General features: G+C 42.0%; 1 protein-coding gene across 1 annotated transcript in view; it reads right to left on the reverse strand.

Moving 5' to 3' along the window:
• XRCC5 (X-ray repair cross complementing 5) overlaps nucleotides 1-18719 on the reverse strand; it is a 108768-nt gene that overhangs the window by 39083 nt on the left and 50966 nt on the right. Inside the window, exon 14 of the mRNA XM_060193945.1 lies at nucleotides 1472-1565. Within this exon, the coding sequence (XP_060049928.1) occupies nucleotides 1472-1565 (94 nt within the window). The remainder of the gene's footprint in view (nucleotides 1-1471; nucleotides 1566-18719) is intronic.

An 18719-nucleotide genomic window follows, 5' to 3' on the forward strand; every position in this document is an offset into this window, starting at 1 on the left:
CACTTGATACACTAAGCTGTGCCCTTATTATGGGGGGGGTGTGTGTGGTGGGGGTGGGCAGTGTTGCAGCTGATCCTTTGACAATGCATTGAGACTCTGGTGCAACATGTAAGCACAGTCAAGCTGAACACGGTCTCTAAAAGTAAAAGCTGACTGTGTTTACAGGTTCACTGTAGTGCTAGTTGGGAAAGTTTTATCTGATCAGACCTAGACCTTTAATTCTCTGGCCACAATTTGAATGGGGTCTAAGCATATCACTCAGCTAACAGACAGGAAGACGAGGGGGGGGGGGTACATTATTAGCTGTGAGCCCTGGCACAAAAGTGAACTGAAGTTTCCAGTTTATTCTGGTATACAGCACTTAAAAAGTCTCTCAGAATAAGTAGGGTCATGCTGTGTGTTTGTGTGTGTGTGTTTTTTCTTTTTTCCTTAAAAGAAGATGAAAAGAGGAGGAGGAGGAGGAGGAGGAGGAGGAGGAGGAGAAGAAGAAGAAGAAGAAGGAAGAAGAAGAGGAAAAAGAAGAAAAAAAAAAGAAAAAGAAAATCAAAATCTTTTCTTTTTTTCCAGTCATGCTCCAGAGAGCATTTCTTCCTGAGGTGGGGAGAAATCTGGCTGCACTATCTTCCTAGTGCACTGTGCTAGCAAAAGGTAGTTTTTAAGATCCTTTGACTCAAAAAATGCCACTTAAAACAAGGCAGTATGTTCACATTCCGAAAGTCTTCCCATTCAATAAAGATCTTGAGTATGAAAAAAAAAAAATCATTTGGCTTGAGGAGATCCCAGCTTGTGAGGCTGTTCCAAGGCTGCCTATCAGCACAGGGATGAGGAACGCTGCATTCTTAAATTTACATACTCGGCGATTAAGACTCATCTCTTCATACCCCATCCTGCAAACACACGCACTTAAACTGCCACTTTGGACTAGATAGAAAACTGCAAAACAGAGCAAGGCAGTGTGGCTCACCCAACAGAATGTACATATTACCACGTGTGAGGACCAGGGTTCAAGCCCCCAGTCCCCACCTGCAGTGGGGAAGCTTCAAGAGCAATGAATAGGTGCTGTGGGTGTTTCACATTCTTCCCCCTCATCCTCCATCAAAAGAAGGAACAAAAAAAAAAAGGCAAATGGAAATGGTGGGGTCGTGACGCACATGTGAGCCCCAGTGATAACCCTGGTGGCAAAATGATGATAATGATTTGCAGGAGGAGAAAACTGTCAAATAAAGTCAACAAAGGTCTGTACCAAGTGCTGCCACTGAGATGCGCTACACTATATATGTGGAGTGTACTAGGTATTCTCTACCACATGCATGACTTCAGAGACGGTATGCTGACAATAATCACATATGGGAAGAATTCGGCATGGGCCTGCATGGTGTAAGTGGCAGGTGAAAGGATGAACAAAAGTGATGCTTTCTCCCTGCATCCCACGCCTCCCGAAATGGGGAGCAGAATGGAGAGTCCTGCTTACTTTGGTGATGCTGCCTTCCGCCAGGCTGGACAGAAGGAAATGGGTTTCCCCCTCCTCCATCTTGTACTCTTTACAGGCAGGTCCTTCTTCACGACTAGGAAGGAAAAGAATGAGTTTCCCTCCCTCAAGACAAAGCAATACGTAACCCAGAACTTCTGATATATACATTTATTTGTCAACAGTCAAAAAACCAAAAAAGCCTTCTTCACAAACACCCGCCTCTGAGCTCTTGACAACCTGGCTGGAAAAGCCGTGGCTTTGTATCTACAGCAAGCAGAACAACTGTGATCAGCAGTCGCATCACAGAGTCCTTTTAAAAGATGAAGCTGCAAGCTCCAGTAATGGAAACTCAACATTTTAGCAAACAGCCTTCTTACCCTTCTGAATTTATTTTGTAAGTTTCTGTCTCAGAATTGATAGCTATGAGGCACTCTGTGTACACAGAGGGCCTTTTGTCTAATAACCCATCTTTTCCATCGTGTATGTGAGAACTTCATCAGCTTCCACTTCCGGCTGTCAAAACTCACTAGACAAGACAAGTCTTAATTAAATATGCAACTGCTTGCTCTTAGAGAAGTCTTAAACTACTAAACAAACAAACAAACAAAAAATTCTCAAAAGAAAACTTTTAATCTGCTGCTTTACAAACCTAATTCTTTTGTGGGCAACATGCTAAGAAAATCCAATGGCATCTGTGTGCTCAGCGAGCAGTGACTCCAAGGGAGTGTATCAAACATCTTGCCTCAAGTAACATGCTGATTTTCACAGCCTGCCTTAAACTTGAGATGAGGTTAAGTTCATTGGAAAGAAGAAAACCAAACCCAGGGAAACTGTCCATTTCCTCCCTTAACGTGTTGAACACAGGTATGAAGGTTTTTCCTTTCAAACAAATAATCAACTGGACTGAAAGCAGCTGTCAAGAAGGGGTTGAAAAAGAAATTAGACACCCACTATTTCTAAAAGTGATGTATTTTTATGCAAAGCTTGACTTTCAGACAACAAAGCTTGAAAAAGAGGTTATTCTCAATATTTATATACTTTTCCCATATTTGGGAGCTACTCCCTTCCCTGATCCAGCTTTCTAGCCTTTTTTCCAACTATGACGCCATATCCCCAGACAATAACCTGGGTCCACTTGTATATTAGCTGTCAGGCTCAGGCAAAAACCAGTAAAGTCATGGGCCCCTTGGAACATACCCAAAATAGACCGACTAGCTTTTTCCAAAACAGAGACCCCAAATCTTCATCTGTAATATTCTAGCCTTTAGGTTCATGATTAGTCAACAATTTGTTTGGCTTTATATCTTAACTCTTTTTCAGTCACCAGGTTCCAGATGCCAACCTGACCTCCCTGGACAGATAACCCTACCAATGTGTCCTGGAGCCCTGCCTCCCCAGATCCCTGCCCCACTAGGAAAAGAGAGAGACTGGCTGGGAGTATGGATCGACCAGCCAACACCCATGGCCAGTGGCCAAGACCTTCTGCCTTCTACACCCCATAATGATCCTGGGTCCGTACTCCCAGAGGGATAAGGAGTATGAAAGCTATCAAGGATGGGATAGGGAGTTCTGGTGGTGAGAACTGTGTGGAAATGTACCACTCTTATCCTATGGTCTTGTCAATATTTCTATTTCATAAATAAAAATAAAAAATAGTTTTCAAAGGGGGAAATTATGTATAAATGTAGACAGACAGTTGTAGAGATGATGATTGACCCAAAGGGGAACTGGGGTGGTTTGCAGTGGGAAGACTAAAGAATCAGAACTCTTGTGGTGGGAATGATGTGGAACTATACCGCTGTTGACATTTTTGTAAATCAATATTAAATCACTAATAAAATAAAAAAACATTTTTCACAGGTTGAATGAAAAAAAAGAGGTTATTCTAAAAATAAAGCAAAGAAAAATAAGGCTCAAGCTGGTGTATCCAATATTTCAATAATAAGTCTCCTCTTCCAGCAAGGTAAAAGGACTGAAGTCTTACAATTCTTGTCTTACAAACAAGAACTGAAAGTTTTATTATTTGGTATCTTACTCATTTGCCACTTTACCCCCCTCCCTTTGAGAGGAAAAGAAGAGAGGACTAGAAGACAGAAGGATAGGGACCGGGAGACATCAACAGGGATGAGTCACTCAGTACTCTTTCTTTCAAGCAGAATAAAAAGTAAACACACAAAGTCTTGGTGGCAAAATGTACAAACCCAAGGAAGCATGAAATTCCATCTGAGCTGGAATTTGTTTTTTTGTTTTTTTTTTAAAGTGGCTATTTCAGTTAACCTTTGCAAAGAGACACACAATTTGGCACTATTGAAGATTTATAGACAAAAGGCCAAAAGGCCTGGATTCTGGATTCTGGTTTCAGTTTTGCCTCTGGTTAATCCTGGAATCTTATACTTTCTTGAAGGTACTGATTGTGACTGATTGCTTCTATCTAGAGTTTAGAGTTTATCCTTTCTGAACCGTTTTTAGCTCTTTTCAGGAAAACACTATGATATAGAACCATTGGTATATCAACTATTAAAATATGCTCTTCCAAAAACACAAATTAAATTACAGGATGCTATTAAGAAGCATTTGCACATACAAAGCCCTATACTAGGTTCTGTGGGACTATAAAGTTGAATCAGACTCTCTTAGATTTTGCAAAATAAGATACTATGGCCCTTCTCTTGGTATCTCTTTCTCCCCATCTATCTGATAGAAGGAAAAAAAAAGTTCTGCCAGGAGTGATGCAATCACACAGGTGCAAAACCCCTAGTGGACCTCCAGTCTCCCTACCTTGGCCTCCAAGCTCCAAAAGAAAAGTTCAAAGGGATTTGACTTCCGGAGGCGGAGCTACGAGCAGCAGATCGCTTTCTCTCCTCTCCTCTCTTCTCCCGGATCAACTAGGAATACCAAAGGAGACCACCCGGACCGAAACAAGACAGGACTAGAATGACCACAGAAACCCAGTAAATCACCCGTGAGTACAAACACGCGTGGCTGGTGACAGAGAGGAGAGAGGGGCCTAAGGAGAGATTAAGTGACTGCTAACAGTTCGACAGTTTGTCAGTGGAGACACCACCTCCAGTCTGCTCCACCAACAAGGGGACAGCTGAAGGGAGGAAAGGACTCCCCAGAGACTCACCAAGTACAACTCTGAGTCTCCATTGCTACTACCCTCAGAATCTGGAGCAGCAACAGGGAGGGACACCAGGGCACAGAGATCTAACCGGGAAACTCAGGAGAAGACCTATACCTCGGTGGCATAGCTGAAGGGCTGTGAAAGTCTCTTTGCATAACCACTGGATTATCTCTGCCACACCCTGCTTTATCTCTTGGTCAGGAGTCATTGATTAAGCCAAGAAGCCTATTGATAGTTTAAAAGCCCTCAGGCTACCATAGCCTACAGGGGAAAAAAAAAAGGCTTTTACACCACTGAACTCCAACTCAGGGATTGAAAAAACTGTTAACTTATATAAAATGGTTAAAACAACAAGAAAAAATAATGGAGACTCGAACCAGGACAAGAGTCCAGCTAAAAGTCCTCCAGAGAGCGAAGCACAAAACCACGAGTTCAACATCCAAACATTAGCTAAGGAAATAATAACAGGAGTGAGTAAAGAATTTGAAAAAATTGTAATCAGAACTGCAGGAACAACAAATGAGAATATGGAAGAAAATGCTAATAATCGCATGGTTATTAGAGAGCTGAAAGCTGAAATTGCTGAGCTAAGAAGGCAACTAGCTGAACAAGCTAAAACAGTAGCAGAGCAGGGCAACAAAATAGATGAACTCCAGAAAGCAGTAGAGGGCAGAGAGAATAGAATCAATGAGGCTGAAGACAGAATTAGCAAGATTGAGGATGAATTAGAGACAACTAAAAAAGAAGTAAGAGATCTCAAAAAGAGATTAAGAGATGCTGAAAACAACAACAGAGTCCTATGGGATGACTTCAAAAGAAACAATATACGCATTATTGGCTTACCAGAGGAAGAAAGAGAAGGGGAGGAAGAAAGCGTTCTCCAGGCCATAATAGCTGAAAATTTCTCTAGTCTAGACAACACCAAAGACACAAAGATTCAAGAAGCCCAGAGGGTCCCAAACAGAATTAACCCAGACCTAAAGACACCAAGACATGTCATACTTAGATTGGAAAGGAATAAGGATAAAGAAAGGATCCTCAAGGCTGCAAGAGAAAAACAAAGAGTCACCTACAAAGGAAAACCCATAAGATTAGCAGCAGACTTCTCCATACAAACACTACAGGCCAGAAGAGAATGGCAAGATATCTATCGAGTGCTCAATGAGAAAGGCTTTCAGCCAAGAATACTATATCCTGCTAGATTGTCATTCAGACTAGATGGAAGCATCAAAACCTTCTCAGACAAGCAACAGTTGAAGGAAGCAACCATCACCAAGCCTGCCTTGAAAGAAGTTCTGAAAGGTTTCCTATAAACAACCAGACCACCACAAATAGAACATATATCAAAACACTCTAAAACTCTACAAGAATGGCGTTAAAATATCTTCAATCTTTGATATCAATAAATGTCAATGGCCTGAATTCACCTATTAAAAGACACAGAGTAGGAAGATGGATCAGAAAACACAACCCAACAATATGTTGTCTACAGGAAACTCACCTAACACAACAAGACAAACACAGACTTAAAGTGAAAGGATGGAAAACTATCATTCAAGCCAATGGCCCACAAAAAAGGGCAGGAACAGCTATTCTCATATCTGACATGATAGACTTTAAAATAGATAAGATTAAAAAAGATAGGAATGGACACTACTTAATGCTCAGAGGATCAGTCAATCAAGAGGACTTAACAATTATTAATATCTATGCACCCAATGAGAAGCCATCTAAATACATCAAACTTCTACTGAAAGAGCTACAGCAATATATTAACAGTAACACAATCATAGTAGGGGACTTCAACACCCCACTATCTCAACTTGACAGATCATCCAGGAAGAAAATCAGTAAAGACATAAGGGAGCTAAATGAAGAGATAGATAAACTAGAACTATTGGACATTTTCAGAGTCATTCATCCCAAGAAACTGGAATACACATTTTACTCAAATCCACATGGATCATTCTCAAGGATAGACCATATGTTAGGCCACAAAGACAGCATCAGCCTATTCAAGAGCACTGAAATCATCCAAAGCATCTTCTCAGACCACAGTGGAATTAAACTAACACTTAACAATCAACAAAAGATTAGTAACAGTGCCAAAATGTGGAAGCTCAACAGTACACTTCTTAACAACTTCTGGGTCAAAGAGGAAATCAAGGAAGAAATCAAAATGTTTCGAGAGTTCAATGAAAATGAAGACACAAGCTATCAAAATATTTGGGACACAGCTAAAGCAGTCCTAAGAGGGAAGTTCATAGCTATACAAGCACACATTAGGAAACAAGAAAAGGCACAAATAAACAGCCTGATTGCACATCTTAAAGACCTAGAAGAAGAACAACAAAGGAACCCTAAAGCAACCAGAAGGACAGAAATTACTAAAGTTAGGGCAGAAATCAATAACATTGAGAATAGGAAAACCATACAAAAGATCAATGAAAGTAAATGTTGGTTCTTCGAAAGAGTAAACAAAATCGACAAACCTTTAGCCAGACTCACAAAACAAAAAAGGGAGAAGACCCAAATAAATCGGATAGTAAATGAAAGAGGAGAAATCACAACAGACACTGCAGAAATTCAACATATCATGCGAGGCTTCTATGAACAACTATATGCCACCAAGTTAGAGAACCTGGAAGAAATGAATGATTTCCTAGATACCTACCAACTTCCAAAACTAAGTAAAGAGGAAGTGGATAACATGAACAGGCCCATCACAGCTAATGAAATTCAAACAGTTATCAAAAATCTTCCCAAAAATAAAAGTCCTGGACCAAATGGTTTTACAAATGAATTCTACAAAACTTTCAAAGAAGAACTAATACCTCTACTTTTAAAAGTCTTCCAGAAGATTGAAGACACTGGAATACTCCCTGACAGCTTCTATGAAGCCAACATCACCCTGATACCAAAAGCAGACAGGGACACAACCAAAAAAGAAAACTACAGACCAATATCTCTGATGAACATAGATGCGAAAATATTGAACAAAATTCTAGCCAACCGGATACAGCAGTATATCAAAAAGATTGTTCATCATGACCAAGTGGGGTTTATCCCAGGCATGCAAGGTTGGTTTAATATACGTAAATCAATCAATGTGATCCACCACATCAACAAAAGCAAGACCAAAAACCACATGGTCATATCAATAGATGCAGAGAAAGCCTTTGACAAAATACAACATCCCTTTATGATCAAAACACTACAAAAAATAGGAATAGATGGAAAATTCCTGAAGATAGTGGAGTCTATATATAGCAAACCTACAGCCAACATCATACTCAATGGTGAAAAACTGGAAGCATTTCCCCTCAGATCAGGTACTAGACAGGGCTGCCCACTATCACCATTACTATTCAACATAGTGTTGGAAGTTCTTGCCATAGCAATCAGGCAGGAGCAAGGAATTAAAGGAATACAGATTGGAAGAGAAGAAGTCAAACTCTCCTTATTTGCAGATGACATGATAGTATACATGGAAAAACCTAAGGAATCTAGCAAGAAGCTTTTGGAAATCATCAGGCAATACAGTAATGTGTCAGGCTATAAAATTAACATTCAAAAGTCAGTGGCATTCCTCTATGCAAACACTAAGTTAGAAGAAATTGAAATCCAGAAATCAGTTCCTTTTTCTATAGCAACAAAAACAATAAAATATCTAGGAATAAACCTAACCAAAGAAGTGAAAGACTTGTATACTGAAAATTATGAGTCACTACTCAAAGAAATTGAAAAAGACACAAAGAAGTGGAAAGATATTCCATGTTCATGGGTTGGAAGAATTAACATAATCAAAATGAATATATTACCCAGAGCCATCTACAAATTTAATGCTATCCCCATCAAGATCCCAACCACATTTTTTAGAATAGAACAAATGATACAAATGTTTATCTGGAACCAGAAAAGACCTAGAATTGCCAAAACAATCTTGAGAAAAAAGAACAGAACCGGAGGCATCACACGCCCAGATCTCAAACTATATTATAGGGCCATTGTCATCAAAACTGCTTGGTACTGGAACATGAACAAACACACTGACCAGTGGAATAGAATTGAGAGCCCAGAAATGAGGCCCCACACCTATGGACATCTAATCTTTGACAAAGGGGCCCAGACTATTACATGGGGAAAGCAGAGTCTCTTCAACAAATGGTGTTGGAAACAATGGGTTGAAACATGCAGAAGAATGAAGCTGAATCACTGTATTTCACCAAATACAAAAGTAAATTCCAAGTGGATCAAGGACTTGGATGTTAGACCAGAAACTATCAGATATTTAGAGGAAAATATTGGAAGAACTTTTTTCCGCATAAATTTTAAAGACATTTTCAATGAAACGAATCCAATTACAAGGAAGACTAAGGCAAGTATAAACCTATGGGACTACATCAAATTAAAAAGCTTCTTCACAGCAAAAGAAACCACTACCCAAATCAAGAGACCCCTCACAGAATGGGAGAAGATCTTTATATGCCATACATCAGATAAGAGTTTAATAACCAACATATATAAAGAGCTTACCAGACTCAACAACAAGACAACAAATAACCCCATCCAAAAATGGGGGGAGGAATTGGACAGAATATTCACCACAGAAGAGATCCAAAAGGCCGAGAAACACATGAAAAAATGCTCCAAGTCTCTGATTGTCAGAGAAATGCAAATCAAGACAACAATGAGATATCACTTCACTCCTGTGAGAATGTCACACATCAGAAAAGGTAACAGCAGCAAATGCTGGAGAGGGTGTGGGGTCAAAGGAACCCTCCTGCACTGCTGGTGGGAATGTCAATTGGTCCAACCTCTGTGGAGAACAGTCCGGAGAACTCTCAGAAGGCTAGAAATGGACCTACCCTATGACCCTGCAATTCCCCTCCTGGGGATATATCCTAAGGAACCCAACACATCCATCCAAAAAGATCTGTGTACACATATGTTCTTGGCAGCACAATTTGTAATAGCCAAAACCTGGAAGCAACCCAGGTGTCCAACAACAGATGAGTGGCTGAGCAAGTTGTGGTATATATACACAATGGAATACTACTCAGCTGTAAAAAATGGTGACTTCACCGTTTTCAGCCGATCTTGGATGGACCTTGAAAAAATCATGTTGAGTGAAATAAGTCAGAAACAGAAGGATGAATATGGGATGATCTCACTCTCAGGCCGAAGTTGAAAAACAAGATTAGAAAAGAAAACACAAGTCAAACCTGAAATGGAATTGGAGTATTACACCAAAGTAAAAAACTCTGGGGTGGGTGGGTGGGTGGGGAGAATACAGGTCCATGAAAAATGATGAATGAAATAGTGGGGGTTGTATTGCTAAATGGGAATCTGGGGAATGTTATGCATGTAAAAAAAAAAAAAGAAGTAGAAACACAAAGCAGAAATTGACTGAGTTTGGAGTATGGCACCAAAGTAAGAAAGCAGAAGTATACTAGAGTTTGCAGTGAGTACCTCCCTAATACTTCCTCTCCACTTTTCCAAGCTTTGGGTCCATGATTGCTCAACAATTTGTTTGGCTTTGTATGTTAACTCTCTTTTCAGTCACCAGGTTCCAGGTGTCATCAGGATGCCGGCCAGACTTCCCTGGATTGAAGACACCACCAATGTGTCCTGGAGCTCAGCTTCCCCAGAGACCCATCCTACTAGGGAAAGAGAGAGGCAGACTGGGAGTATGGACCGACCAGTCAACGCCCATGTTCAGCGAGGAAGCAATTACAGAAGCCAGACCTTCTACCTTCTGCAACCCTCAATGACCCTGGGTCCATGCTCCCAGAGGGATAGAGAATGGGAAAGCTATCGGGGGAGGGGGTGGGATATGGAGATTGGGCGGTGGGAATTGTGTGGAGTTGTACCCCTCCTACCCTATGGTTTTGTTAATTAATCCTTTCTTAAATAAAAAATAAATAAATAAATAAATAAAAATTTAAAAAAAAAAAAAGAAAAGTTCAAAGGTAAGAAGGATAAGAAAGTGTATACTGGGGGCCCGGCGGTAGCGCAGCGAGTTAAGTGCGCGTGGCACAAAGCGCAAGGATCTGCGTAAGGATCATGGTCCAAGCCCCGGGCTCCCCACCTGCAAGGGGGTCACTTCACAAGTGATGAAGCAGGTCTGCAGGTCTCTATGTTTTTCTCTCCCTCTCTGTCTTCCCCTCTTCTATTGGCTTCTCTCTGTCCTATCCAACAACAATGGCAATAATAACGGGGCAACAAAATGGGAAAAAATGGCTTCCAGGAGCAGTGGTGAACCCCAGAGGCAAGAAAAAGAGAAAGTGTATACCAATTTTCCAGACCTTGGCAGTTAAAATAAGGCAGGGAATAAGTCAAAAGTGGTGGAAATGTAATCTGATTGCTATCCTCTAAGGTAAAACATTTAACATAAGTTAAGCTCATAATGCCAGTGTGAAGTGGGAAAGGGCAGTGATACTGATTCCCCAACTACCTGTGAAGGAGCCCTGGGAGGTGGAAAGCGTCCAGGCAAGATGAACTGAGACAGGCATATGTTAACAGCTGATGCATCTGGATGATGGGGTCAAGGGCAACTTGGCCATTCTCCTTCTCTTTCTTCCATAAATATGTATCGACTTTGTAATGCACTTATTTAGCCACAAGTTTACTAAATACTATGTGCTGGCCACAAGACTGGGCTCTTTTCACTAAATGCACAAAAAGCTGAGCACACAATCAACATTTTCAAAACATTCAGTCAGGTGTAAAAGGTGGATTTATAAAACAGGCAACTAAAACACTGTGATGAGACTACATTCTCCTTCGAGAGAATAGCAAGGAGCTGTACTGGGCTGGGCATGAGGTGTAAGCTGAAACACAGAGAGGCGAGGTAAAATGTCTAAAGTATAGGAGCCAGGTGGTGGTGCACCCAGTTGGGCGCACATGTCACAATGTGCAAGGACCGGGGTTCAAGCCCCCTGGTGCCCACCTGCAGAGGGAAAGTTTTGCCAGTGGTAAAGTAGTGTTGCAGGTGTTTCTCTCTTTCTCCCTCTCTAATACCCCCTTTCCCCTCAATTTCTGGCTGTCTCTATTCAATAAATAAATAAGAATTTTAAAAATTTTTAAAAAGAAAAAGAAAGAAAAACTCTAAATTATAAACATATTAATTATAAACATAGAAGCTGAGGAGAAAGTGCTTCTTGAGGAAACTGGATTATGGAGAGACAGAGACTTCTCTCTGCTTATATGGGTTTTCTCATTTGTGAAATAGAGTTTGCTCTGAGGCTGAAGGTAATGGAAAGTCATCAGTACTTTTTTTTTTTTTTTTAATCTAGCATCTAAGGATAATGCCAAGGAATTTGGAAACCACCTGAAATGATGTGCAAGGCACAGCATCAGGGCATTTTACTTGGGGAAATGAGTCAGGATTGTTGTATTAAAGAGCTTGAAGCGAGGGGATGATGTGATCTGATTTGTTGTTTTATATAAAACACTTAGCATGCAGAGTAAGGCTGGAACTATTAAGACAAGAATGAAGAAAATCAGTTAAGGTGTTATCTCAGTAAAGCAGGCTAAAATGAGGCCTTCATCAAGGCAATGGCAATGGCGGGTGCTAATTAGACCATTCTTAAAAAAGAAAAAAAAACTACCATGTGTTTGTCATTATGCTCAGAAAATTTAAAAAAAAAACTCAAACTTTGCCAATAGCCGTATCACTGTCATTTTACCAATGAGCAAACCAAAGCTTGAAAGAGCTTGACCTTGTTCAGTGGACAGCCAGTAAGAGGCTCAAAACTAATCCTACATTCTTTTTCTGCTTCCAGGGTTATTGCTGGGGCTTGGTGCCTGCTCTACAAATTCACTGCTCCTGGAGGGTATTTTTTCTCTTTTGTTACCCGTGTTGCTTATCATTGTTGTTGTTATTGTTGGATAGGACAGAAAGAAATCGAGAAAGGACGGGAAGACAGAGAGGGGAAAGATAGACACCTGCAGACCTGCTTCACGACTTGTGAAGCAACCGACCCTGCAGGTAGGGAGCTGGAGGCTCAAACTGGGATTCTTAAGCTGGTCCTTGCGCTTTGCACCATGTGCGTTTAACCCACTGCGCTACCACCTGGCCCCCTAATCCTACATTCTTAACTAATTATTTAACGAGTCCTATATTCCTAACCCCTTCTCCCATACAGCCTCCTGTAAGGCAGTTACTTAACTGTCACCACTTGACATGGGAGAATTATCGATTTCAACTAGTAAGGAGAAGTGCTCGGGGGCTGAGGAGACAGTACAGCAGGACAGCACCAGACTTTCATGTCAGAAGGTCCAGAATCCCAGGTTCCATCCCCCTGTACCACAATATTGCCAGAGCTGAGCAGTGTTCTGGACTCTCTGTCTTTCCGCTTTCTTTCAATCTTAAAAAAAGAAAAGGAGCACACGTATCCATACTGCAAAATATATACCTGAAAGCAGGATTACACTAGACTTTGCAGTGAGTACCTCCCTAACACTTCCTCTCCACTATTCCAAGCTTGGGATCCATGATTGCTCAACAAATTGTTTGGCTTCATATGTTAACTCTCTTTTCAATCACCAGGTTCCAGATGCCACCAGGATGCTGGCTAGGCTTCCCTGGATTGAAGACCCCACCAATGTGTCCTGGAGCTCAGCTTCCCCAGAGACACACCCTACTAGGGAAAGAGAGAGGCAGACTGGGGGTATGGACCGACCAGTCAACGCCCATGTTCAGCGGGGAAGCAACTACAGAAGCCAGACCTTCTACCTTCTGCAACCCTCAACGACCCTGGGTCCATGCTCCCAGAGGGCTAGAGAATGGGAAAGCTACCATGGGAGGGAGTGGGTTATGGGGATTGGGTGGTGGGAATTGTGTGGAGTTGTACCCCTCCTACCTTATGCTTTTGTTCACTAATCCTTTCTTAAATAAAAAATTTAAAAAAAAAAAAAAAAAAAAAGAAAGAAAGAAAAGGAGAGAACAGCACTTGAGTTTTGATCCAAATCTATCTGACTCTAAAATTAATGCCATCAGTCACTTCACTAACCTGAAATGAAAGGAGTGGATTGGAGATAAGTAATACAACCTGATAAACCCACTAGATATGGAAATTGGAGGAGGAGATAACTCTCAGGAAATTAAGTGTCGCTCACTGAAATAAAGAATAGCAGGGGATGAGTGATAGCTCCCTGGGCAGAGAGCCCATCTGAACATGTGTATGGACTCGGGTGCAAGCCCCAGTCACTACATAGGAGCACCTGTACAAGGAAGCTTCAGCAATAGTAGAGTAGGGCTGCGGTGTTTCTTCTTCTCTCTCTGTCCCTCTCTCTCATTCTGTATCTCTCTCCCTTTCTATGGAAGAGAGAGAGAGTGAAAGGGGAGGAGAGAGAGAGAAGGAAGAAAGAGAGGAGTGTCAGAGAGATAGCTCACCAGGTAAGGTGCCTCCTTGCCATGTTGGAGCCCTAGAGGAAGCGCTAGCGTGGTGGTGTCCCACCATCTCACTGACTTCCATCTGAGTGAAAAAAAAAAAAAAAAAGCCTGGGGGTGGGGCGCTGGGTGGTGGCACATTTGGTTAAACAAATAGAACTACTGCACAAATATGCCCCTTCATAAGTGGTGAAGCAGGGACACTTCACAAGTGGTGAAGCAGGTCTGCAGGTATCAATCTTCCTCTCCCTCTCTCTATCTCCCCTCCCCTCTCAAGTTCTCTCTGTCCTATCACATGAAAAGGAAACAAAAAAAGAAGAAGAAGAAGAAGCCACCAGAAGTGGTGGATTTGTAGTGCTGGTACTAAGCCCCAGAGATTGGAGGCAGAAAAAAAAAATGTCCTGGAGTGGTGACAATGTACATGGGTGAAGGCCTGAATCCAGTAAATAATAAGACTAGCATGAAGAGAGATTCCAAAGGAGTGTGGAAGGAGACTTAAAAAAAATAAAAGATGAAGTTGTTTCTGGGAATACTAAAGTGTCTAAAGATACTAAGCCAGTGGATAAATTGGAAATACATTTGGATAAACAGATACTTAGTGGTTTTGGAAGCCTTGTATGTGAAATAATAAATGATTTGGGGGCAGGTATTAGTAAGACAACAGGATGTGTAACAGTTAAGCGAATGAGCTCTGGGGTCAGACTGCTGTCTTTCTGTCCTTACTGCAACACTTGCTCAGAGGTGATCATGGGCAAGCCTCATCTCTGAGACAGAGTTAGTAAAACAACAACAACAACAACAACAAAAACCTACTTTGAACCCCCGGTGGGGGAGAAGGGGTAGGATGAAGATAAGAGGGCTCTGAACTCTTCCATCAGCACCCACAGAGAGAGAGAGAGAGAGAGAGAGAAGGGAAAGGAGAGGGACATATGGAGGTGGCTACAATGTTATGAGTGGCTTAGAGGCAAAGAGAGGATTGAATCACAAAAAGAAGGGGCAACTATGTATAATGCGGACAGATAGTTGTAGAGAAGATGGCTGGCCCATGTCTACAACTGTAGGGGAACTGTGCTGGATGGCAGTGGGGAGAGTGAAGATTCAGAACTCTGGTGGTGGGAATGGTGTGTATTCAAACCCCTGTCAACATGTAATTCTGTAATATAAATATATACCTTGGGAGTCAGGCGGTAGCGCAGCGAGTTAAGCGCAGGTGGCGCAAAGCGCAAGGACCGGCATATGGATCCCAGTTCGAGCCCCCAGCTCCCCACCTGCAGAGGAGTCACTTCACAAATGGTGAAGCAGGTCTGAAGATGTCTATCTTTCTCTCTCCCTCTCTGTCTTCCCCTCCTCTCTCCATTTCTCTCTGTCCTATCCAACAATGACCACACCAATAACAACAATAATAAATAAAACAACAAGGACAACAAAAGGGAATAAATAAATATTTTTAAAAAAATTAAAAAATCGACTTTGGGATTAGGTGGTGCACATGTTACAATGTACAAGGACTGGGTGGCTTGAACCACCCAGTTCAAGCCACCCAGTCCCCACCTGCAGGGAAGAAGCTTCATTAGTGTGGCAGGTGTCTCTCTTTCCCTCTGCCTCTCTTCCTCTTCTCAATTTCTCTGTCCTATCAAATAAACATTAAGGGAGAGAGAGAGAGAACCTACTTCATAGGATGGCCAATAGGATGCAGACAGCTAGTGCATGCAAAGCACTCATACCAGTGTCTAGAGAAATAGCCCAACTGAAGAGCACACACCATAGTGTGCAAGAGTCTGGGTTCAAAACCCCTGGTCCTTGACTGCAGGGGAAGTTTCATGAGTGGTGAAGCAGAGCTGCAGAGGTCTCTCTGTCTCTTTCCCTCTCTACCTTCCCCCTCCCCTCAATTTCTCTCTGTCTCTAATAATAAGTAAATAAATAAAATGTGTATATTTTAATTAATCTATTTATTTTTTATATGTATTTATTTTCCCTTTTGTTGCCCATGTTGTTTTTCATTGTTGTTGTAGTTATTGTTGTTGTTATTGATGTCGTCTTTGTTAGATAGGACAGAGAGAATGGAGAGAGGAGGGGAAGGTAGAGAGGGGGAGAGAAAGATAGACACCTGCAGACCTGCTTCACCACTTGCACCAAGCCCTGGCCATAACCCTGGAGACAAAAAAAAAAAAAAAAAGAAAAGAAAGAAAGAAGAGGGAGCCGGGCGGTGGCGCAGCGGGTTAAGCACAAGTGGTGCAGAGCGCAAGAACCAGCATAGGGATCCCAGTTTGAGCCCCCAGCTCCTCACCTGCAGGGGAGTCTCTCTTCACAGACGATGAAGCAGGTCTGCAGGTGTCTGTCTTTCTCTCCCTTTCTCTGTCTTCGCCTCCTCTCTCCATTTCTCTGTCCTATCTAGCAACAACAGCAACAATAATAATAACAACAATAATAATAACAACAATGATGATAGACAACAAGGGCAACAAAAGGGAGAAAAGAAGAAGAAATTATCAGTAGACTGTTAGCAGATTAAATAATGACATTTCAGGACTTGTTTCCAAAGGGAGGATGGAAGTATAAGTAGATGTAATATACATATGCTTTAAATTTTTTAAAATTATCTTTATTTATTCGATAGAGACAGCCTGAAATCAAGAGGGAAGGGGCAGATAGAGAGGAAGAGAGACACCTGCAGTACTGCTTCACCACTCATGACTTACTCCCTGCAGGTGGGGACTGGGGACTTGAACCTGGGTCCTTGTGCATTGTAACGTGCGCTCAACCAGGTGCGCCACCACTCCGGTCCCTATATATGCTATTAGATAAGAAAACTTAATCCGAAAACTGAGAAATGTTATGCATATACAAACTATTGTATTTACTGTCAAATGTAAAACATTAATTCCTCAATAAAGAAATTTAAAAAAGAAAAGAAAACTTAAGCCAAGAGATGGAGATGCTCCTAACTATTGGCCTCTATTCTCATTCTCTCTCTCTGATTTGATAGGACAGAGAGAAATTGAGAGAGGAGGGGGAGGTAGAGAGGGAGAAAAACTTATACCTGCAGACCTGTGTCACTGCTCATGAAGTGCCCCTGTAGGTGGGGAGCAGGGTTCGAACCCCAGTCCTTCAGCATAATATGTACGCCACCACCTATCCCCTGGCCTCTATTCTCTCTATGCATTCATTATCATAGTTGTCACTAGCATGCCAGGGTTACGCGAGGAGCTTGTCTTTTCTTAAAGACACTGTATTTTGGGGGCTGGACAGTGGCACACCCGGTTGGGCATATGCGTCACCTTACACAAGGACCCAGCTTCAAATTCCTGCTCCCTACTTGTGTGTGTGTGTGGGGGGGGGGGGGGGGCTTCACGAGTAGTGAAAGTCTGGAACTTTCAGTAGTGAAAGTTTTCACGAGTAGTCAAAGTCTAGAAGTGTCTCTCTCTCTCACTCTCTAACCCCCTCACCCTTCTCAATTTCTCTTTGTCCTATCAAATAAAACAGGGGGGATGGCTATCAGGAGAGTTGATTTATATATAGCGCTGGCACCAAGGCTCAGCGATAACCCTGGTGACAATTAAAAAGGAGGAGGGGGAGCAGAAGAAAAGAAAGAAAATGAAAAACACTGTAGCCTTGCTATGGGTTAGACAATACATTAGGCCACAACAATGAGCAACAATGAACAATGAAAATCACCTGAAAGCTCAGCCAACTACAGGCAGGATCTCTTCAAATACTCACCAAGCCACAGGTGAGTACAGACTCGTATAGCTCAAGGACAGAAAGGAGTGCTGGAGCAATTCTCAGAGGCTGCTAGAGCCAGACTGGGAATTTGGCAGCTGAGACGCAACACTTCTGAGTCCGAGATAAAGAAATGATGGTTTAGAGAGAAGGAAAGAAAGAAAGAAAGAAAGAAAGAAAGAAAGAAAGAAAGAAAGAAAGAAAGAAAGGGAAAGAGAGAAAGGGGAAAAGAAAATCATCAAAGCCACAGGTGAGTACAGACATATGTGGCTTGTAAAGGGGCTGAGTGAGTGATCCCCAGGACTAAAAACCAGTGCTTAGAGACGGCAGGCACCAAATTAGACTGGCAGCTGACACACAACATTTCTAGGTCTGAGTTTTAGCAACAGAAAGACTGTTGAAAATGAAAGAAACAAATCACCTAAAAATAAAGACCACCTCTCACACTCACTGGAGCCTTAGAAATGCTGAGTATTTTAGAGTCTTGCAGTAGGAACTGAGTCATTCTTCTTGAATAGGGAAGGCACTCAAGTATTTGTTAAGTGTGTCTGTGTCATGTCTGCAGTTGTTAAAACGTAAGATTTCTGAGAAGAAAGGGTAGAGAATAGGAGCAGGTGTGTGTGAGTGAGATGACTCTCAGTCCCCAGAAAGATGACATGGCTGTGTGACAAGCCAGTGCGGGAGCAAAGAACAAGGAGCCCTTGCACACTCAAGGCTCCTGAAGTGCAGGAACAGAGCTGACTGTGTAATCACAGCCGGGATCAAATCACAGAACAGCAGCCTTCAGGGTCTATGCAGTATGAGTTTTTTTAACCAGCTCATTTACATTTTAATCAACTGGAGGAAGAGAAAGATAGCCCATTTCTTGCTGACAACACCAGAAGGTAATCAAGATCACGAGCTAGAGCTTTGAAACACGGAGAAAGAATAGCCTCATGACTGCGGTGAGATGAGGTCGTTGTGGGAAGAAAAGGACTTCAGATTGTACTGAACCGGAACCCAGAGGG

This window comes from Erinaceus europaeus, chromosome 7 (assembly GCF_950295315.1).
Source record: "Erinaceus europaeus chromosome 7, mEriEur2.1, whole genome shotgun sequence".
Classification (NCBI taxonomy): domain Eukaryota; kingdom Metazoa; phylum Chordata; class Mammalia; order Eulipotyphla; family Erinaceidae; genus Erinaceus; species Erinaceus europaeus.